The 25,012-nt window shown below is 34.2% G+C and overlaps 1 protein-coding gene across 3 annotated transcripts in view; it reads right to left on the bottom strand.

Moving 5' to 3' along the window:
• Positions 1-18,689, bottom strand: part of LOC142330833 (vesicular glutamate transporter 1-like) — a 181,880-nt gene extending 163,191 nt beyond the window's left edge. The window contains exons 1-3 of one of the 3 annotated variants that reach the window (XM_075376289.1): positions 18,468-18,689; positions 9,422-9,499; positions 2,021-2,189 (exon numbers count right to left, since the gene is read on the bottom strand). In XM_075376289.1, the coding sequence (XP_075232404.1) occupies positions 2,021-2,189; positions 9,422-9,486 (234 nt within the window). In that variant the 5' untranslated portion in view covers positions 9,487-9,499; positions 18,468-18,689. Of the gene's footprint in view, positions 1-2,020; positions 2,190-9,421; positions 9,500-17,147; positions 17,269-18,467 lie in introns of those variants that run through there. The other 2 variants (XM_075376290.1, XM_075376288.1) reach the window with 2 other exon arrangements.
• Between the last annotated feature and the right edge of the window lie 6,323 nt (positions 18,690-25,012).

Raw genomic sequence — 25,012 nt, 5'->3', positions numbered from 1 at the left:
ACTTAGAGTAATAATTCTTTTTTTCCTATTATTACTCATGTTTATCTATTACAAGATATTATATCACACAGCTTCCATTTTTCTAAATGTAAAAATAACCACCTATTACTCTGGTTATCATGAACAGTATTCTCCAAGCATTATAAGGGTGAAAATAGTCTAATTATAAAAAGTATATGCTTTTCCTTGGAATGAATCTCAACCAACAATCAATGATTGAAATGTAAGTATTTGTCCTCTGCAAGATCCTAGAGAGACCAACTTTCAGCGAGATGGTGATGTATAAAAGATGTGATGTCAGTGATGAAATTCCATAGAATTGAAAAATTAAATTAAGTTAGAGATAAGATCCATTAACAAAATGATCCATGACACTAGTGAATGGAAAAACAGTAAGCAATATCAAGGATCAACACACATATAACCATGAAAGCCAATACAGGATTTATTAGCTATAGTAGTCCACCAAGTATACCAGTCACCTTACCACATAAGAAATTCAAAATAAACTGTTGTTGGGCTTGATAAATGGAAATGAAATAAATAATGTAATCTTCATTTCTTTGTAACTTTAGTTTTCAGAAAAGCCATAAAATTCAGAATTTACATAGGCTATTTGTAAATTAACCTCCAGTTGGTTGTTATAAACAAACTGGTGTCCATAGTAATATTAGTAATATACATGCACAGCAGACATCAGCTAAACTTAAATACTGTCTCGCAGACAATCTGTCACCATTTTGTTCTGTACCACTCAAGCAGTACATGATGAAATATAACAGCACTTTTGCAGCTCATGCCACGAGAGATATGTAGTAGCATTTTATGTATGTAGTAGAAATTCAGGGAAGAGCAAACTAACATGCACAAGGAAGGAAGAGGGTGGCATTCAATTGTGAGAGATGAACTTGAAAAAATTAAAGATGCTGTTCATGACAAATGCCGCTTAACAATTACTGAAATAAGTGAAAATGTTACTCAGGTTTCAAGGTCCACTATTTGCAGAATTGTTCCAGACAGATTGAGTTTTTGTAAGAACTGTGTACAACAGGTAAAATGAAAAGAAAGACAGTGTTATCTTCAATGGCACCAGAAAAAGGATGCAAATTTCTTAACAATATTGCTACTGAGGATAATGATTCATGGATTCAGTTCATTATTAACAAAAAAGAATAATCCAAACAATGGATGCACACACACTCACCAAACGAGCCCAAAAATTCAAACAAAAAAATGATGGCAACCATATTTTAGGACCATAAAGAAATTTTATGGACAAATTTCATGAAGTCAGGAACAACAATAATTGCAAATGTTTATTGTAAAACACTGACAAAGTTTAGGATAACAACATAGTATAAATAGTAAGGGATGCTATTGAAGAGAATCACTTTTTTACATGACCACATGGCCTCATATTGTTACTAATAGTGAACTAAAAAGTATCCCCCTTACAGCCCTGATTTGGCACCACCTGATTTTCAACTGTTTACAAAATTGAGGAATTGGTTGGTTACTCAACATTTCAAAAACCAATGATGAACTCATGGATGGTACTTTGAGAGTACTGTTATTTAAAGGGGGAAAAGACAAGCTAATGTTACGATATAATAAGTTCTTGAATTTGAGCAAGAACTATGTCAACAGATAATATGTTACATAATTTTTGTATATAGTAAATCTTTTTCAATTTATTTTGTTTAATTTTATCACTCAACTGGATGTTAATTTATAAATAACCTTCATTTATCACTGAATAATAGCACTAATAACAATAGTCAGTCAAAATTGTAAAATAATGTTCTAAAAAAAATAGTTCTAAAAATCCTTTTTCAAAACATTTTTATTAATTGAATGAATGTTTAACGTAACATATTTTAATTAAGTTCAGTTATTTTAATAATTATGTCATGTACATATTAGAAGAATTGAAGATCATTTCTGTTCTGTTGTTAAAAAATAAATAGTTCCAGTTTTATCGATACCAAAAAACAGACATAAAATAAAATGATCTACTTACAATTACTGTAGTACTGTTGAGAGTTATAACTGTCTGATTACTGGTCATAGCAATAATAGCGACACTAAGATTTACCCTTAGAGCATAAATATTAGCAAAACCAAGAAATCCAAGGATAGCAACCAAATACCTGCGAGGTAACCAAACAATTGATTCTTTTGGTACATCCCTAAACAAGAAAAAATAAAACAGGTTAGTTTACATGATTATGATAATAGTAGTAATAATAATAATAGATTAGTTGTACAAAAATGTACAATAAAAGATACAAAACCATGTACACGTAACAATGTACATACATTGTTATTATGCATTTAAATAAAAAAATTATAAATCCTTATCCCTAATTTTGAGATCTTTAATAAGATGATACTTCTATAACCTAATAGTTCAACAACAATGAATATCTCAAAGTGTAACGTATTGAAAATTAAATGATAATTAAATGATAATATTCCATTGGTGGAAGCCACGTTTAATAAACATAACACAGTTAAACAACTTTCAGAGTAGTTTACATGCATGATGTTGGCTTTACTTTATTATATAAAATACGTAGCATATTATATATAAGTATTGTTTATTACAAAAAAACTCTTATTACAATTTCTTATTATCCAATTAATTTTTTAATTATTCATAAAACTATTTATTATTCATGTTATAATTGTAATTTTGTTATACATTATCTTCTACTTTACATTCTCTTTATAACACAAGGTGTATCTGGAAAGTAAGTACTTTTCCTTCTACCATCGCCTCAGGACTGCAATTGCAGCTCTGAACATGCATGTAATGTTATCTCATTCATTGGCTTTTGACAGACAATGCCATTACAACTACAGTGACATTTTTTACACTTGATTAAATATTGTTTAAAATGTTCAAGTCCATCAAGGATCCTGCTTTTTGTGAAATTAGAGCAAATATCTGTTTTTTAACGGAAGAAATGTCAAACCAGTTTATATTCATCGATAAATTAATGAACTTTATAGTGAAAATGCTAAAAATTTTAGAAAGTGGAAGCAGAAGTTCATAAGGAGTGGAGTAATGTGCATAATGAACAAAAGGGTAAGCATTCCGTCATGAGTAAAAATTTGGTTATGCAAGTGGATGAAATGATTAAAGAAAGTCTACAGCTTAAAATTTCTTCACTGTGTACTGAGTTCATTGAATTATCACAGAGTTCTGCATGAAATATTTGTTTGCGCTCATACATCACTCAAGTAGTGGGCAAGACTGCTGGACCGTCAGTCGTCACACAATATCAGTTGTGTACGCAACTCGCCCGTCTAGCGGCATCATTAACAATTTTATTTCTCATTTGTTGTATTTTTTACGTAACTTATTTTCTTTCACGCAAGTCTCTTTATGAACATGTATAAATTCGTATTTTAATTTTTTACAGTCCACTCATTGTTTTAATAAATATGATTCTTGACTGAATTATGAGCATTTGTTTCTTTATTTATTTCACGCTATTCGAATTGTGAAACATCCATATTTAGTCAAACATTTTGGTCCTCCGGGCCGGATACGGACATTTAATATTTTGATCGCGTAATTGTGAACAGTTTAAAATTAATATTTCAGTGTATTATAACGTTAAACAATGACAATATAACGCATTTTATTCATTATCAATCAGTTTGAAATCACTTGCAGAAGGTCGGCGCCAGTTTGGATGTCTACTGTAGCAGTTCTTGTCGCCTGTTAATTTGTCTGGTACGTGATGTTTACGTAATATTTAGCAGCTAAGTCGTTCCGTCTCCTAATCTATCATTAATCTCATTCCTATGATGTCAAACTTTCCTTACCTACTATTTAATTTATTTGCTGGACTGTGAGTCTGGTAACCTACAAGTTTGTCGAGCACTTATTGACAGTAGCTCTCAAGTTAGTTTTAGTTAGCAACAGAACAACTAATGCAACAATTAAAATTAAAGAGTTTTAAAAAAACAGTCCTAATTCAATCATTTAACAGACTTGCCTCAGAATCTAAATATAGTGTATTTATTCATATAGAATCATTTCATTCTAATTTTGCTATAAATTTAAATTGCAATATTTTACCAAAAGTAACTACTAATTAGCCCTCATCTAAAATTGATTTTAACCTATGGAATATACCACCAAATCTTAATCTTGCTGACCCAACTTTTAACAAACCACAAAAAATCGACCTATTGTTAGGTGTTCAAGTATTTATGAAAATCCTACGTATGGAGCAACTTACTCGTGAAGAAAGCTTTCCCGTCCTTCAAAATACCGAATTAGGATGAATATTCACCCGAATATTAGCGGTGAATATTCACCCGGTTCAAATAAGTCTAGTTCAACTAATTACAATTTATTGCTTTACAAAGAGAATCACTAGATCAACAAATGCAGAGATTTTGGCAGATAGAGGAAGTCAGCGGACCTATTTGGTCAGAGATTTGGTCTGCGAAAAACATTTTGTTGAAAATACCTTACGAGATGAAACTGGCCGCTTTATTGTAAAGTTACCGCTAATTAAAGAACCTTCGGCTCTCGGTGAGTCAAAAACTACAGCTCAATCAAGACTAAATTTCTTAGAGAAAAAACTGAACCGTGACAATCAATTAAAGAAAGATTATCATAAGTTTCTTGACGAATATGAATCATGTTTCTTAAGGTCATATGAAATTAGCCGAACCACCTAACAAAAATGAATCATGTTACTATTTGCCGCATCATGCCGTTTTTAAAACCTTAAGCACCTCAACCAAAACTCGGGTGGTTTTTAACGCATCTTCGAAAACTAGCAACATTTCATTAAATGACCTACTGAGAGTCGGTCCTACGATTCAACAAGATTTATGCGCTATCATGTTACGGTTTCGTACACACAAAATCGCATTTATAGCCGATATTAGCAAAATGTATCGCCAAATAAGGATAGATCCTGGTGACTACAACCTTCAGCGCATTATGTGGAGAAAATCTAGCAATGAACCTGTGCGTGAGTATCAATTAACTACTGTCACGTATGGGATTGCATCAGCGCCGTTTTTAGCGACCAGATGTTTAAGGCAACTTGCCTTTGAAGAAGCCGACAAGTATCCTCAAGCCGCAAAGATTCTTCAGCGTGATTTTTACATTGATGATTGTATATCTGGAGCAGAAGACTTACATCAAGCCATTTCTCTTCAAAGAGACCTTCAAGCACTATTGGAGTCGGGAGGTTTTCCGTTAAGAAAATGGTCAATTAACTCAAGTAAACTTTTAGAAATTATTCCACCAGAATTTCGGGTGACGCCTCATTCTTTAAATTTTAATTGTAGCGACACCGTAAAGGCTTTAGGTTTATTTTGGCAACCGTCTAACGATCAATTTCAAATATTTAGTGAATTCAGAATCGAAAATTTATCCAACAACAAGAAATTTACTAAAAGAAACGTTTTAGCAATCATTTCATCAATTTTTGATCCTTTAGGATTGTTGGCACCCACCATTATAGTTTGTAAAATATTTATGCAACGCATTTGGCAAGCAAACCTTGGCTGGGATGATCTACTACCAGAACAATTGGAAGAATCGTGGAAGAATATTTACTGTCAGTGATAGATTGGTTTTATCACATGAAAAATCTATCAATATCCAACTCCATGACTTTTCAGATGCCTCCGAAAGAGCCTATGGTGCTTGCGTTTACATTCGGTGTATTGACGAATCAAGAAAGGTTACTGTTAAACTGTTGAACTGCAAAATCTAAGGTGGCACATTTAAAGCAAATATCACTGCCGCGTTTAGAGCTCTGTGGAGCTCTTCTACTTTCTCGTTTAATAAAAAAATTATAGAAACAATTTCCATTGAATTTAACAATATTTACCCATGGACAGATTCCAGTGTAGTTCTTTTCTAGATCAAAAAATGTTCATCAACTTGGAAAACGTTTGTAGCTAATAGAGTAAGTATAATTCAACAAAATAAATCTATTGAAGACTGGTATCACGTTTCTGGAAACTGCAATCCTGCAGACCTACTTTCAAGAGGCGTCATGCCTAAAGATCTCATTAGCAACTCACTTTGGTGGTGTGGTGCAGATTGGCTTCTAAGTAATGAACTGAACTGGCCAATTGTGCCGAAAGTATCACTTGAGCAGCAAGAAATTCCTGAACGTAAACAAGTCAGTTTAATGACTACTACACAAGATAATGATTTTATTTCAAAATTTTCAAAATTATCCCGTCTGCAACGAGTTATTGCGTATTGTTTAAGATTTATAAATAACTGTAGAAAATCATTTAAAAATTTAACCCCTAATCTACTGTTATCTCCATCCGAGTTAGAAAATGCTTTAAATAACTGGATTCAATTAGCACAGCGGTTAAGTTACAATACAGAAATTTTAACTTTGTCTAATGGAAAATCATTACCATTTAAAACAAAAATTTGAAATTTATATCCCTTTATTGACAAGAACAACTTATTGAGAGTGGGAGGACGCCTTCAGCAATCAGAACTTCCATTCTCTGCTAAACATCAAATAATATTGCCACCTAAACATCATCTTACTCGCTTAATCATAGAACATGAACATCTCAGACTACTTCACGCAGGTCCACAATTGTTGATTGCATCAATTCGTACGAAATACTGGATTCCAAATATAAGACGTCTAATCAAGCTTGTCCTGCATAAATGCATTACATGTTTTAAGTTGAACTCAACTTATCACACTCAATTAATGGGAAATTTACCGCCTACTCGACTTCGCCCATGTCGAGCCTTCCTTAATGCTGATGTGGACTACGCTGATCCCCTCTACATTAAAACACGGAAACGTTACTCTAAAACGAAAATTAAGGCTTACGTAGCAGTTTTCGTGTGCCTTGTCACCCGAGCAATTAATCTAGAATTAGTCAGTGCTTTAACTACCGAGGCTTTCATAGCTGCACTTCGTCGTTTCATGTCTCGTAGAGGCAAATGCGCCAATATCTATAGCGATAACGGTTCTAGTTTTATCGGTGCCCATAACGAATTAAAGGAGTTATACAATTTTATCAAACTAAAGGGCAACGAACTGTCAACTTGGTCAACGATTGAATCTTGTCAATGGCATTTCATACCTCCCCACTCACCACATTTTGGCGGGCTGTGGGAAGCTGCCGTTAAATCGTTGAAATATCATTTACGCCGAGTAGCTGGGAATAATTCCATAACCTTTAAGAAATTTTATGAGCCAAATAATGACTGGTGATTTATTTGGGCTTCTCACATCACCGCAGAATCCAAAGAACAAGATTTCACGGAATGGCGACACAAAACATCTCTGAAAAGATAGAAGTTCAAAATCACCATTTAACATGAAAAATCACATGCACTGTTTTCTGAAATAAAAAAGGGGTTTTGTTAGGACTGCCTTCTTGCCAAGAGATAGAGTTCTTTGATGAAGAAATGAAAAAATTGATTACAAGATATTAAAAGAACCTTAATAATGGTGGATATTATGTAAAAAAACTAGTTTTAAGACCATGCTCTTCCATGTAATAATACAATTATTCAGTTGAAAGTTATGCATATTTTTTAATAACAGAACTGTATTTGCTTTCTGGATATGCCTGACGCGCGCGCGTGCGTGTGTATGTAGTTGTGTGTAGTAAACCACAAGTAAAAATTGCAGGATAAGTTAAAAAGTGATAAGTATAAAAAAAAAGTATAATTAATATGGTTTATTTTATTAGCTTGTTTTAAAAAAATAACATTAAAAAATATACTCCATTGTTGACAACTTAACTCCAGTTTTTTTAATTATGAAACACATTCCAAAAATCTGTTATTTACGGTTTTAATTTCCTCAGTAATTCTGTTTATCAATCCCTCCACTAGTTTACTTTTAAATAACCTCCCCAAAAATAATGCACTTGAGTATGAAGATTTCGATGGCCAATTAATGTTTCCATTCAAAGTATTCAACTGACTGACCAGTAAACATTGTTTCACTATGAAATAAAAACAAAACTTAAAAATATGAACAAATTTTATGGCTTATGCATAAAACCTATACTTATTTACTACTTTTCTCAAACTACCTTCAACTTCAACATTTTTCGTAGCATTTCACTAGCTTCTCCATTCCGTCTTTAAGAAATTCCACTGCCACGACTTAAACCATGTAGTAAGGCCACTTTTCAGATCGTATCATTGTCAAACAGGTGTGAAGCAATCCACTTTAGGATGAAGGAAAAGAAAACCATCACTGGGAGCTAAGTTAGGGTATTGCCTCACCATCTGATTTGCCATATGTGACCAAGTATTGTCATTCAAAAACAAAATCCTGCAGAATAGCATCCTACATCGTTGTTTATTATATAGCTCTTCTAAGATATTTTAATGTTTTGCAGTATATATATATGCATTAACAGTAGTTCTGCAATCACTCTAAACTCAACAAGCAAGACACTACTCTTTTTGTCCCCAAAAAAATAATGGCCAAAGTTTCTTTGCCTTGTTGAACTTTTTCGATCTAGAAGATCGACTGCTGCTTTGTCTATGTTTAAATAAGAAATCTAAGTTTCATTTCCGGTAACAATGTGATCAAACAATCATCACTTTCATTTTCATAACACCGCAAAAATTCATGCAATATAGCAAGAAGTTTTTCCATGTGTGTCGGTTAACATCTTCGGCACCCGATTTTTTATGGCTCAATTTTTCAGTCAAAACTTAAAAAATCAAAGATCATGAATATTAGAAAACATCAGACAAATGTGTCATGGTGAAGCTCCGATTTTATCAAATTTTTTCATCGACTTTTTCAATCAAATCAGCCGTTATCATCAACACCTGGCCACTATGTTGTTCTTCAGTGTGAAAGTTCCTTTGCCCTTCTTGAAATGAATCACACTACCACCTTGCTTTAGCGTCACTCTAATATTCAGCCTCTAAAAGTCATAAATTTGTCTGTGAATTTCAGCCGGAGAATTTTTTTTTGTAATCAAAAACTATATTACTCCTTGTACTTCACACTCGACAGGATAGCAAATTATACCGCTCATTAAAAATAGAATATTAACTAACAAAATGATTAAACTTTTGTTGTTAATAGCAAACTACCGATTGAAATAATGAGCTACACAAATGACATCTGTTTACATCATGTATATAGGCAGCAAATTCAAAACAGACAATACTTTAAAAATATAATCAAAAAATCGATATGCCGATACACTTCTGTACTAACAGACAACCAAATTTGATCAACAAACTTACAAGGTTTCTTACATTAGCTACCTTTTACATAAATCTTTACATAACTTAAACTATAGGCAATTCTTCTCTCAATAAAATAACCTATGTAGCAAAATAAGAAAAATTAATTCTGTCAGTCAAAAAACATAAAATTTTATTTTTTAAAAGGAATTAAAAATACCTAACCTTGCATACTCAACAGCTGACTTATTATCACCACTATCTTCTATTATTTCTGATTCTGGTTCCATGGTTCTTTTGGTCCTGTTACACACACAACATTTTTTAAATATAATAAAACAAGTATAAAACAATTACGCTTAATGCAATTAATGCTTAACAGGAATGCACTTACAATTATATTTCTTCAAATTATAATGTACTATAATATCATAAAATACAATAACTTATTTGGTCCTGTTTTAGTCTTTAATGAAGAACTTTTCTCTTCCTTTAAAAACATTATATAACTGAGAATTCATAATACACATATTAGAAGATTATAATTGCAAGATTAGTTTTAGAAATTCTTCTTTTTTTATCACCAGAAAAAACTTAATTTTGTAAATAAGTTTTCTTTTATTTTTTTATTATTTTATTAAAGAAAATAACATAGATAAGATAATAGGCCCTTTATCAGATATTCACATCCTTAAAGAAATTTAACTTCCAACCTTAAAAGAAGCCAACAAGAGGCTAGCATGCTACCATACAGTATAGTATACTTGTACAGAGTATTTATAAATTAATTATGCAAAATTAACCTTTAATAATGAAAAAATTAAATAACTTATAGAATTGTTTGATACATCAATGAATACAGTATATCTTCAAGTTTCATTCCCACTTAACACCATTAGTTCCTAAATTTCTCACTAGATGACACATGTGAATGAATAATTCCATCAGTCATCATGGAGTCATATACCAGTGCAGAGCATGCTCAGTGTTGATTATATTTTCATAAATCCAGATCTACTACTATTCAGAGACAATTCATCACTAAATATCGCAAGCAACCTTCTAATTGACAGTCTGTTATTGCACCGAACAATCATTTCATTGAAACAGGTGTTGTATCAATAGGATGCTAGGTCAGGATAGACCTTCAATTTCTGAAAGAGCAATCTAATAAGTGCGGCAGACAATCATTCATAGGTTCAAGTAAATCAACGGGACGCGCCAGCATATAACTGAATACTCCTAGCATTAAGTATGAAGGATATTGCATAATCGATTGTCATTTAAACCCTAAAAATTACAACTGATACAAGCTCCAGACCCTGGTGGCCAGGTGGCACCCACCGATGGCCTGGCTTCTGAATAAACCCAGGACTGTGTTGTTAGCCACAGTGTAGGCCAGATTGATTGGTGATGCAGAGGGTGTGGCACCTATCGCAAACAACTCCCACATCGCATATGTGGATTCTAACAATGGAACCGACTTAGCTCAGGCTCTTATCGATATTTTCCAGAACATTAAGAACAATAACGGAGGCTGTTTCAGACAGCAGCAGACCGAATTATATGGACAAGATAGAGTGGCATTCACCCGAAAAATTTTAGAATATAAGGGCAGGAGGACCGGATGCCGGTTTCATGCTCCAATGAGTAGACTGCCTGCTGTGAGGAGCAGCGCTGAGCTAACACAGGATACTCACAAAACGGAGATACTTATGGTAAAAACAAATACATTGTACACAGAATTATTTAAAACGGCAGGTCAGAAGTGGTTGTCCCGGCGACCACACAAATTCTTCCCATCAGGAAGGGTGGGGGCAGGACGTAAGTTAAGATGAGAGAAGACAATGATACTATTGGTGCATTAAAAAAACCCACATCATCGACGGTTAAAGAAGGAAGCGTCCACACAAAGAATAAATCAGTCGTTCTCAGAATAAGGGCTTTCGAGAGCACCATTCAAGCCTCGGAGATTGTACAAGGACTGGCGGTGACGGCCGGGCAAGAAATGCCAGGCAACCTGAAGGTGAACATAAGACCAGGTTTCGGACAGACTACTGTAGCAACCTGCCGACTCCCGGCGCCACTTGTCTTCTCACTAACATGGGTAGAATTCGCACAGAACTGGTCTTCTGCAGGGTGGACGTCGTCGACCTTCCTCGACGATGCTACCGATGTTTGGTGGCTGGACATATAGCAAAGGATTGTAGAGGTGAGGGTAGGGCGGAGGCCTGCTTCTACTGTGGCGGAGAAGGCAACCGGGCGGCTGATTGCAAGACACCAGCAAAATGTCTATCTTGTAATGTAGAAGGACACCGCAACGGTGGTGCCACATGCCCCAAGGAGACTAGGAGGTCTGGTCAATCCTCGGTATGTTGATGAAGATGGCCCAACTTAATATAAATCACTCGTCGTTGGCACGCGATATGCTGACGCGGCGCGTCTCGGAGGCGGGCGGGGATATTGTGCTTTTCCCCTAGCCGTATGTACCCCGCAATTTGGTTGTGCAAGCCCCTGCCAGTGCAGGAAATCCATTGGGGGGGTCGGATATGAGAGAAAGAGTTGGCGGGGTGTATCTTGTGTCTTCCCCCTACGGGGTTGGGATGTATCACTATTCGTGCTATATCTCGCCCAACATTCACATAGAACGATACAAGGAAATGCTGGCCAAACTGTCGAGGGATCTCCACACACGCCAGCCAGCACTTTTGGCCAGCAATTTTAACACCTGATCGGTTATGTGGAGATCTGTGAGGACGGACGCGCACGGCAGGTTGGTCACGAACATTGCTGCAGGGCTGGACATGGTCTACCTCAACAGAGGAGGAGCATAAACATTCAGGAGGGGCCTGATGGGATCCGTCGAGGACCTGTCATTTGCTTCGACGGAATTAGCTGTGCGGATCCCGGACCGGTGGGTCTCTGAGAAGTTCACAGGTAACGACCACCAGGATATCACAATAACAATGTCTGATGTTGATCCTGTTCGAGGCGGACCGCGTACGTTTTGCGGGCGGAGTACTACGGACCTTGACCCGGAGACCCTGGCCGAGTCTCTCGACTTACGGGATATACAAGGAGCTACTACAGCAAAGGACATGGCTTCCCGTATGGCGGGCTGCCTCAAGGACGTTTTTTTAACTCCCGCAGTGATACGACAGCGGGGCCACCCATCCACTGGTGGACCCCTGAAGTAGCGATAAAGAGGAAGTAGTGTCACAAAGCTCTATCTCCTCTACAATTAATGTCTTACGACTTACCGTTTTGGAGCTGTAGCCTGTGAAAGTGTGAAAATGTTGTGAATCGGGCACGTGTTCGAAACCGGTCTAGTCGCTGAACAATGCCGATCTCCCCGGCTACAGTAACAATAGGACCCATTGTACCGCTATAATTCTGGAATGCTAAGTCGTACAAGAAAATTGTTTGAATAAAAGTTGTCTGTTTTTTTGAGAATAACAACTTTTCCAATACAGACGAAAAACAATTTTTTCCGGTGAAAAAAACCGAAAAAAAAACACGTTTTTATAACTTTAGCGCCACCTAGTATTTCAATTTCAAATTATACTGCATAACTTCAAAGACATTAATTGTAGAGGAGAATGTCCTCTACATTTTTTGTTTGCAAAACTTTTCTGTAAAATGCATAGATTCAGAGAAAAACTCATTTCAAAAACGTTTTTAGTTTTTCAAAAGTCTATGGGAGGAGGATGTTAAAAATCTCGAGTTAAGCTTCCCTCATCACCCCTAACATATGGAAAAAACATCAATATGGATTTCAAATACAGCCTATTTTGATGACAAATTGCCTGTACTACCATCGAAGCATCTGAGAAAGCGGATAGGACGCTAAGCCTTACCGCCGGCCTCCTTCCAAACACCGGCGGACCAGTTCAGTAGCGCAGAAGATTGCTTGTGGGAGTTGCATACTCCACGTTATTGTACGGTGTGAAGCTCTGAGGAGGAGTAGTGAAATACGGAATATACAGAGGCAAGCTGGAGTCTATTCACCAAAGATGCCGTTTGAGAATGATATCAACATATCGAACAGTATCCAGGGAAGCCGCAGAAGTCCTGGCTGGGCGCATGCCGATAGATCTGCAGATACTTATGCGGAAGAAACTCATGAAACAGAGGACTTTGCCACCACCTGAAAAGGAGAAAAAAACCCAGGAAATCAAGGACGAGCTGATGATTGAATGGGAAGAGTTGCCATTCAATCATCGAAGATATGACCGATACACGAAGGGCCGGTGGGCGCACCGGCTCATCAGCACGGTGTGGGAGGTTCCATGGCTCGCTGGGATACAGCCTTATTACACAGTTCCTAGCAGGCCAAGGGGGCTTTAATTTTATCTTTTCTGAATTAATCTAGATTGCACTGACAGCTGTCCGGAGTGCGGGATTGAGGAAACTCCACTGCACGTATTTTTCCGGTGTCCAAGGCTTATAAGAGATCGCAAGGTAATGTTTAATGCACTTGGACGAGAGACCACGTTCCAGCTCGAAGACACTCAGTGAGGTCTAATTAATTGAGTGGACGGCTGGAAAGCCGTGTAAAATTTTGCTAGGAAGTTGACGGCGAAACTGAGAGCAGAAGAAGAGTCCCGTATGGGGAAGGATACGTCGGAGAGTGCGGGGCCGGACAGGCCCGCGGCCGAGTGCCTGGAGGGTCCCCCGGGCACGTGGGGATCATCTTGATGCAATGAAGCAGTGGATACTCCGGATACTGCGCCTGATGGCGTAGCCCCCCCCCCCTTCTAAAGTAATGTAACATGAGCAGTTTCAGAAGGGGGGAGCAAGTCTAGGGGTGGAGGCTTAGTCGGTATGGTCCTTTCTATTTTGCCGTAAGTCAACCGTAACTGGCATATTGTACTTGGGCATGCTTGAACATTATCTAATGCCACAATTATAACAGGATAGGAGTACAAAATTCATTTTCCAGAAGATGGCGTGCCACCACATTATCATCATGCAGTTATTGCATATCTCAATAGCAAAGTGCCGACTTGGATTTCCACCAGAATCGCCCGATTTAATTCCAATGAACATCTCTGTATGGGTTTACATTACAGACAGAGTGTTTGTTCCTCCACTACCAGGAAATGTTAAAGATCTGCGACACTGGAATACACAAACATCCCAACCCTGCAGGGGAAGCCTAGTGACGTTCCAGTCGCTACCCCTCCTGTTCATAGCCCTGTTGGGCTTTAATGAGAGGGAATACACAAACAGCTGCCAATAGATCAAAACATGCTTCATACGTTTTGGCAGGAAATTGTTTACATATGGGATATCTGCCATGTTGAAGATTTATAAATTAAACTTGAAGATATACTGAATTCAGTGTTGTATCAAACATGTCTGTAAGTTATTTACTTTTTTCATTATTAAAGATTAATTTTGTATAACTAATTTAGAAGTACGCAGTATATTATAATAGTTTTCTTTTGTTATGAAGAATAAATCATTACACCTTTATTACAGAGTAAATTCATGAAGATTTATTCCCAATGCACATTTAAATATTAGATATAGAGGGGGGCTCCCCCCCTCTATATTTGATGCGCTGTTAATATTTGATGCGAGAAAATCTGTATAATTTTAGAAATGAGTGTAGGTAATGCACAAATTCTACATTATTACACCTATTAAGTATAAAAATAACATACTGACTTCTTCTTGATCAGCAGATCTAGGGTTCAATTTATGCAAAGTTCTGGCACTTTTACATCTTTTATTCAACCACTCATCTACTTTATTAAAATATATTTAGATACATATCCAAGGTATATTAGAATAAAGCAAAAAATAATTTTTTTTCTTACAAATAAGAACACGAGAATAAAGTCATATCTAGGGAAAATGAATGTTGAAGGAAGTTAATCAATGTTAAGTTTTTTTACAGTCAATTAATTGTAGCAGAAGGGTAAAATTAGTTTACTGAGGATTCACCCGACTAAAAAAAAAAATCTAATACTGCGGCTTATAAACCCGCACTCAATTTTGTAGATTTAATCTTCCTCCCTTTATTGAATATTCTTGTAAGCAATAGAACTGAAATAACATAAGTTACATTTCTGTAAAACAAACTACTGACAAGCAGACCATACCGGTTCTATACAACTTGTTTACAAATACAGATATTGACTAAAAATACTCAATATGCACAAGTAGGAAAGAAGTGTGCAGAAAAACTATTAAATAATATTTTAGACAACTCACAATATTCTAATTTTATGGACTCAAACGTGAAACCTGCAATTTGTTTTTATGCAGCCAACTAATTAAAATAATTAATACTTCAAAAAAAATAACTCATCTCCTGGTACTGATAAAATAAATGTTTGTTTAAAAAATATCAGACCTTTCACTATGCAGCCCTATCGGACCTTTCTAAGCATTAATAATAAACAATACTTAGAAGTAGGTCAACAACAAACTAATTTTAAAATTCTGATTTAATTCCATTACTTAAATCTGGCAATCAAAAAATTCCTAAAAATGATCATCCTACAAGGTATAATTTATCTAAAATCATAGAAAAAAATAATAAAACTTCATATAAATAAGATTATATCAAAATAGATATATAAAAAATATGAATTAATACCAAATTATTAACCAATTTGGTTTTCAGTAGAGAAGCACCGGGGAGGTTATCACTGAGCTAAAGGCTGTAAAAACTATAACAACTAAGTTAAAGATCACATAATAGAACTTTTAGCAGTGAATTTAGACGTGGCATGCTATTCCTCATATAAAACTTTTGAAAGAAATTATGCATTTTTCATAGCATAACATTGAAACTTTTTGAGTTATTTAAAAAAAAAAAAAATAGATCCCAAATCAAAACCTTAATGGAAAACCAGAAAAAAAAAACACTAACTTAATTTGTGCTACCTTACAGTACAGTTCTTTCACCAATTCTATTCTAAATCTACAAGAATGGTTTATTAAAACTAAATATAAATGGTTGTAGTATTAATTCTTTTGCCAATGATACTGAACAGACAGAATATTTATTGTCTCTTCCTGCGCAAATGTAACACATTTAGCCGAATTAGGACTCACAGTTGTCAATTCATGGCTTGACCAGCACACTCTCAATAAAAAACTCTCACACACTAACAATAAAAATAAAATATATATATATATATATATATATATATATATATATCATCTTCTCCAAATAGTAGACAACCAATCACTACAGCAAGCCATTGTAACAGTATTAAAATCCACTCACCAAACTACATAGGTCTAATCAGACCAGCAAATTACTCAGACCGAGGTGGGACTTGCCCATGTCCCTCACCAGAAAGAGTAAATATTAAAAGTATTTAGGCATTATTATGAATTCACCCTTCACACTTAAAAATGATACACTCATATTAATAATATATGAAAAGTTAAAATATATTACTCAGTTTTACATAATAAACAACCTCAAAGACTAAGATGTTATCAAAATGAAATATTTAATCTATGCCCATCTATATTCCAATATGGAATTAATATGGAAAACATCCTTTAAAAAAACTTTAAAAATAAATATAATGCAAAAACATATTAAGGGCAACAAATTTTAGGCAAGCATTACTCAAGTAATTATGAAAGATTCAGAATTTTGGCTGTTAAGACAATTATACATAGAAAATTTATTAATATATATAAATAAAAATAGAAACCTCTTTATTCCTCACATTTCTCCAAAAAAAATTATATCTATTTTCCAGTTATGCTGTTTTTCATATAGATCTGAAAGTATGCACAAAAACAATTCCTTTACACTTCTAAAAAAATTAATAAATTTGAGAGTTCAGATCATTTTATCATTAATAAATACACTAATTCAATGATTACTCAGACATATGGAATACGTTTGGAAACATCTTTACATTAATCCATTAATGGAATATATTTTCTCAAATATCTTTACATTTAATCTCACCTAAAATCATTAATCATTAGAATATCAATAAATCAACTCGCACATATTGCTTCTAGTTTCTGCTCCATTACTGATTGCTAGCACTGAAACTTAAGTTTTGTTGGCAACGTCAAAATATTTAACATAAAAAAAATTTGTTGATTTAAGTATCATTTCTACTTTTATTAATAAACCTAAAAATAATAAAATTTATGATTGCAAAAAAATAGAACTTATTGAATTAAAATTATTCTGTAGTGTTTAAAACCTGTAATGTTTAACAGCAAAGTAAACAATATAATGCAACATGAAACACAAATAAATTATAGATGTAAATATCTGCAATATGTATACATAGAATTATTGTTCATCAGAATGTTCAGAATTAATCACATCTTTTTAAATTGACCTATAGTATATTTAATTTTTTTTATGACAAACAAAAGATTAGTACCCATGAAAAAATAAAACAATTTTACTGATTACATCATGGTTTCACCACAGGGAAGTGATATATAGAAAGGCAAAGACTGAAAAATTAAACAATGAAGGATGTCCATATTAAGCTCTCCTTATGAAAAAGTGAACTCAAACGGCTCCAAACAGATCCATATGGAGAACAGCAGCAAACCAAGCTCTGAAAAGGAGCTTTTGGAACACAATTTTACTTATTTTTTTAAAGCAAGTTATTAGACTATTAAAAAAAAAATTATCACAATCTGTCAAACTGATCAACTATTTACTATAATACACTACTGTATGATCAATCATATATGACTAGGGTATCAAATGCTGGGACATACAAATGATTTTACAAAAACCAAAGTTAAAGGTTGCCAAAGTTAAAGATAGTAAATATTCATTCATCAATGATATTTTAATACATGGGTCAAAATATGTTATTACGACTAAAAAAAAAAAATCAGACATCCAACTGAATAACTACACCGCTGAAATCTGAACAGTACAGATCAATATACAACGAAGTTAACATATGTTAAATTATTAATGGCATTTTATAAATTTACGTTAAGAAACAAGTAACACTGTTTCTTTAATTTAAAATACAAAAACCAAGACGGTGGATCGGGAATAAAACTGCATTAACGTCGATATCATCTTATGTTTGTAATCGTTAGATAATATTTCTAATGATTGGTTATTTCAAAACGTTATCATAAGTAACAAACGAGGCCTGCACTACACATGACTAAAGAAAAAGTATTTTATCTACGTTACTTAAACCTAGACCATCAAATCGGTGTATCTAATTAACTCTACCACAGCACACGAATCACCTGTTAATGCATTAGTAATTCCAGACAATGTAAACAAACTTACCGTTTTGAACGAGCTGCTGATCACACAAACTGTTGCACTCAGCTGTCAAAGTGTAGCGAATGCTTTGCCGACTCTTTCCACTAAACCAACAACGTTTTCATTTTTAGTGTAAGAGATAATATGATTACAGTTTCTCAATACTTAAAAAGAAAAAACTGGATGATAATAAATAACACACCTATTTGATTCTTTGTACTTACACATAACCTAATCTACATACGCAAAAACAAAAATATCCCGACGATTTACAAAATAAAAAAACGTAAAATCTTTTCATTCACTTATTTAGGTAATATTGGTTTAACACAACCTTAAATTTTATTTCAAATACAATTAATGTCTTAACGATTTTTATATCTTTTGAAGTGTCATTTTTATAACAATATTATTTATAGTATGATATTACTGACGTAATTAAGTATCACTAAGAAATGTTGAACCGAATGAACAGCACACGAACGAATATTCTAAAGATTATAATCCTTTTTCAGTTACATTAAACTGTAATTTAGATTTTGGATCCATCATACATAACCACTTCCTCGCGAAGAAATGTATCAGATTCTAGAAAGTTTAATGCTTGCAACTGACTAGAAAGGTATTAGCCAGTATTATACATTTATTATAGATTAACATGGTTTGCTCTATCCAATAAACACTTGCCGATAATATTTTTGTAAAGAGAAATGTCCTTTCATTGGACTACAGGCAACCCTTACCATATACCCATATAGTCCATATCGGCACATTCTTGGGTCTTATATACCCTGTAAGACTAAAAATGAGGAAGAAGAAATGAATATTAAAAGAAGTTTGCCCAGTGATAAAGAATAGACCCACGAAGGTGTAGTAGCAAGAAATATAAAACTGCACAAATAGAACTAGGTTTCTATTGACTATGCAGTACCAATGAGAAGTATTGCAAAAGTTGACTGATTTGCACAGTGCTGGTACTTGTATCCGTGTTGTATGCATCTTAAGCAAAATGTAGTATTAAGTTTAATTTGAATACTGTTTTGCACCATAATAAAACCTTAAGAATGTCATCATTAAATATTTACTATGCCTACTCAAAATCCTATAACTATAAAATCACCTATTAAGGTTCCCCCCAAAAAAATCAGAATGAGTTTTCAGAATACAACAATGGGCAGTTAAATCATTGTTTGGCACCCATAATTGTGAGTCATGTAGATAAATATTTATTAATTAAAATTGTTAACTTATGCATGTGTTTATATTTATGAATATGCAATCTTTGCTAAAAAGAGAATGGTCACTAATTCTTAAAAAATAACAATATTCACCTTTACCAAACCAGTAAACAGGACGTTTTCATGTAACCCACCATAATTATTTGGCTTATAAGAAAGATCCTTATCATGCCTCCATTGTTATTTTTGTAATAAATTACAGAACCATTTAGAACATCTTACTGTAATTTATTTTAAAATAAAACAAAAAGAATTTTCTTTGCAGAAGCAATAATATTATTCTGTTGATGAATTTTTAAATAATACTAATTAAAAAAGTTGTAAAAATCCTGAATTTTTGGCTTTTTATTTGACATGTACATAACTATTTGCTCAAACAATTTGTCATTAACATCAGAACTGAAATTTATTTTGCTGTTATTTTATATGACTAGTATCTTCATGAATTTACTTCAATATTAAAGTTTGCATATACTAATTATAAAAATTATAAAATTGTTTATAAAAATTACTATAAAAGATAAATAGAAGTAGGATTAATTGTTATAAATTAGAAGTAGGATTAATCATTATGACTGTAATTTAAATAAACCAAATAGTACAGAATATTGGGAAAAGACGTATCTTACCATAATTTTTCATGAAATTACTTTCATAGGATCCAGCATGATTGACATTCATGAGTGAGGATGGGGGATCCTGCAAAAGTACTTTAATGAAAAATTAAGGTAAGATTTGTTATCTCAATATTCTTTACATTGTTGTTTATTTAATAGAATTTAAATATAGTTTAGCAGTACAGAGGACAATATGAATCTTAAAAAGATTAATTTCACCAAAATAAAATGTATTTTATAGTATTTACATTGAATTTTGTTTAATTTTTCATTATGGATTGCATTTTTTCTCATTTATTTCTCTGTTTATTAATATATATCAGTACAAATGATCAACATTGTTGTTATGATTTATGAAACCAGTTCTGTACAAGAAGATCCTACAAAATATTGATCTCTGAAAAAAGGGCTTCAACATACTTTATTAAAAACTAAATTTTGTAACTTTGAACAAACTTTAGAATATTGTTTTAGGCATTAATTTCGTTAGAAAAGATAAAACTTCTAGTTCATTAACCACAGTTTTTGTAAATATTTGAAATTGTTTTTGGTGGATAATTTGAATATTTCAGTGAACAATATCTCAAAATAAGATATTTCTGTATATGCCCTTTTTACAACTATCTCTTCATTTGATGTATAATTCCTAGATAGTTCACATTGTTATTCTAATACACAGTGGCAGCTCGCATATAGGCACTGTGGAACTGCAGCATCCCCTATTTCCAATTGATATTATCGATAACGTGAGTCCTTTTGTATTTAGTTCTTTCTTTATACTTGTACAAAATATAATCCTTAAGCTTAATGTCAGTAGTCATCCCCCAGTTTACAAAAAAATACTTTGTATGGAACTGTGCGCCTCACAGTTCCAGCAGTGTGGTGTTTGGCTGTTGTGCACATGTGCACATAGGAAGCTGCACACAAGGCTACGAGGGAGAGAGAGCACTGTCGCTTCTGCAGTGCTAACCTTGGGATGCTGGTGGAAGTTATTTCTTTTACTCTGCAAGTGTATGGAACATTTCTTGTTTGTTTCCTTTTCTAGTTTAGTTGGTGGAAGGAATGTGGAAGTGGTTTAGTCATTTATTCAGTAGTGATAAGATGGCAGAAAACAAGAGCTCTTTGATTGCCCAATCTGTCCAAAAACACATGCTGGAAGGGCGAAAAAAAAGGTAATTAATAAAAACTAATTATGCATTTGTTTCTGTGTACATAGAGATTTAAATTAAGCACTACTGGACTGTAGTGTTTTTAAGGAGACATTTTATTAAGTTATTATCTAATAATGCTAAAAAATAGTATTGGCATTTTATTATTTATTTGGTTAAACTGTGCACCATATTGTTAAATGTTACAAAGTGTAGAATTAGACTATTATCCTGCTTACAGCTATTCTATTTGATTCATTTTTTTCTTTTCAGTTCTTTTATTTTACAGAAACTTCAACCATGGCCTTGAAAAGGCCCAGAAAAAAATTTTCTGGAGGAGCTGCGCTAATTTTAGCTATGAGCTATCACTGCTAATGATTAACTCTGAGCTTGTATTTAGACTTCTCTATCTTTCCTGGATGGCAATAATGATTTTTTTTTGGTCTCTCTATTTTTATTAAAATTGAACCCACTTATAAGAGACTATAAGTAAATTTAACAATATTCACATGAAGAAAGGTTCCCATCAAGATCCTTCAAAAAAATAAATGCAAGTCAAATAGTTCACATATCATAAGAAAACCATATAAAAAATTGGGGTCCAATAATATGAATAACTTAATAAGAAACAAAATTATATCACAATCAAAAGAAAATGAAAAACAAAACAGTACCGCAGTAATATGTCAAAGAGAAAATAATAAAAGTAGGCTTTCCATGAAGTAATCGAGATGATGCTCACCACTCAGGGATCCAACCCAAGAAACACGTAGACTCTCCCAGGTCTAGCACATGAAGTTGTTTCAGATGCCTTACATCCTTACTATTATTGAGAAGATTCAGAGCTAGATAGTTCGCATGATTGCTTAATCTCTGCTTGTATTTAGAGCTGAACCTTTCAATTTCTTCTCAAACATTAGGTAATCCTAGATAATCATGACTTCCCATGTTTCTCCATGGTGCCAATGATATGGTTCTCACCAACTTACTCTGTAAACATTCCTTCATTTCGATTTTGCTACTGTTTGTTGTGCCCTGTAATTGAATGCAGTATATCCAAATCAGTTTAAGAATAAATTTCTACATTAATAGTTTGTTGGATAAGAATAACTGCTAACTCTTGCCTACCAGCCAGTATAGCTCCTTAAACCTGATGTCTAGCTATTTTCCTTTTTCCCTCTTCCACATAAGACGACGATCAAGGTGTAGCCCAAGGTATCATACAGGGTTTGTGAGTGGAATGAAAATGCCATCTAGGTGGATTCATGAATCACCTCTCCTTACTGTAAATGCTACATAACTCAATTTGGTTCGATTTACTGTCATTCTCCATTTAGTCAGCCACATGCTGATTAGGTCTAACACTGATTGGTGCTTAGCCAAGGCTTGATTTGGGTCTTCATCTTCAGCCAGGATCATCAGCAAACAAACAGTGTTGTGGTCCAGAACCAGAAGGTCTTCAGTGAACACTGAGTATAATATGGTTTCCAAAACAGAGTCTTGAGGAACCTTGGGTTTAATATCAAAGAATTCTTGATTGTACTCAACCTGGGAAAAACATCCATCCAGGTAGCCATTCAGGACTAGGTAGACCGGTTGAGGAAAGCTATTTTTTAGCTTATGAAACTGACTAGGCAGCCACACCTTGTCAAAGGCCTGCTGAATATTCAAAAAAGTTGCTAAGCAGAACTTCTCCTCCTTTAGGCACTTGGTGATGATATAATAGCCTTGTGGATTTGTTCAATAGTAGAATGTCCACTTCTGAAGTCAAACAAATGATATGGAATCATTTTTTATTTCTCTAAAATAGACTACAGTCTCCAAAGAAACAGATTTTCAGACAGAATTGGTAGAAGGCTTACAGGCTTGTAGGAAGATACATTGTGTGTAGGTTTACCTGGTTTCAGATCATCACCATTTGTGATACCTTCCACTCTGATGGGACGCACATTGTACGAAGGATGCCATTGAAGAGGTATGTTATGTACTGGATCTCCATGAATGGAAGCATAACTACCATTTTATTAGTAATCAAGTAAAATCCTGGAGTTTCTTTTTATATTGCCCCCTCTTGATAACCTGCAGTACCTCCAATGAGGAGAAAGGCCAAATTGGAAGACTTAATGGAATTGAGCTGTCCAAGAATTCAATTATTTGCTCCTCATCAGGACCTTGTACTTCAAATGGGAAAAACATTACTCAGACATTCAGAAAAAAATACATTGGTCTTTCTATCTGTCGCTCCTACAAGCCATTCATGGGAATGAAAGCTTTTCATGGCTTTCCACATTGACTACACCTTTATCTGAGGAGGAAAGATTCTGACGATAGTTTTTGAAAGTCTCATTTTTAATGGGCTTCAGCAATTTTTTAACCTGCATGCAGTTCTGCTAAGAGATGTTCTATCTAGGCTTTCTGCAGCATTGCCACCTCTTCCTAAGTTGCCTCTTTGCAGTAATAAGGTCTATCAGCTCCCTTGAATAATCCATGCCTATCCTTCCTCCATATCTTTCCTCAGGTGTCAAGCGCCAGGCACTTTCTTTCATGAAAAAGGTTAGGTGTTGTGTCGCATAATCAATATCCCCTGAACACTGCAATGGGACAGGTAGTACTTGCTCCTCTTCCTTCCAGTTTTGATACAGGTCCCACTTGATCTTGTTATTATGAAAGGCAGGCGACTTCCTCTTTTTTATCACCATTGTGCTTATGGTGAGTAGAACAGGAATGGACTGAGATTTATTAACAACTATTCTCAACCGATGTCTAAGAGCGATTTGCCCGAGGTGATTTAAAAGTTTAGTGAGTATGGCACCTTCGTTTTGTCCGATGGCCAATACATAGGTTGCAACCCCTGAGATTACATTTAAGTGGAGATTGAGAATGCAACTCTTCAATATCCTTCCTCGAGTGGTTGAAAGTCGAGTGCCCCATAGAACATGCTGTACGTTCTATTCTCCCGCAATAAAACGTGGATCTAACGTAGCGGAACTCTGTAAATAAATCATTTGTGATTACATTTCGAGGTGGACAGTTGATGTCCCTATAGCAACCTTGAGGAATCTTCTCATCAGCAGAGTTTGGTTACTCAACTTGGTGAGTAAGCTATCGTCCATCTGCTGTACCACGAATTCTATGTTTTTGGATAGTTTCCCTAGTTTATCCTAAGTATCCCACAGCAGCATAGGACCGGGAAGATTACTTGAATCGGCACCAAGTAACTAACTCTTGTCCTAGTGCTGGAAAATTACAATAATATTTTTTTAAATTTTTTCCATTAAGTCTAGTACACACCGTTTAACATAGTTTGCGGTATCGTTGCAAACAAGTAAATAATAAAACAATAAGTGAAAAACAAGGGTAATTTAACTTATTATTTGCAATATCAGTTAAAAGTATAATTAAATTAAATAATTACACGTTCATATACATATTTTTTAAAAAAATGAATGCCTTTTTTATTAATCTAATCATTAAACTGCACGCATTTAGCTTGTTGGCTGCTAAGAAATACTGAGGTAAATATTTTTTCATCATGATGTTGGCATTCTGGTAGTGATTAACGAAGA

This window comes from Lycorma delicatula, chromosome 10 (genome assembly GCF_047948215.1).
Source record: "Lycorma delicatula isolate Av1 chromosome 10, ASM4794821v1, whole genome shotgun sequence".
NCBI lineage: Eukaryota > Metazoa > Arthropoda > Insecta > Hemiptera > Fulgoridae > Lycorma > Lycorma delicatula.
Note: the sequence above shows the minus strand (reverse complement) of the source record. Positions and strands in the feature narration are given on the sequence as shown.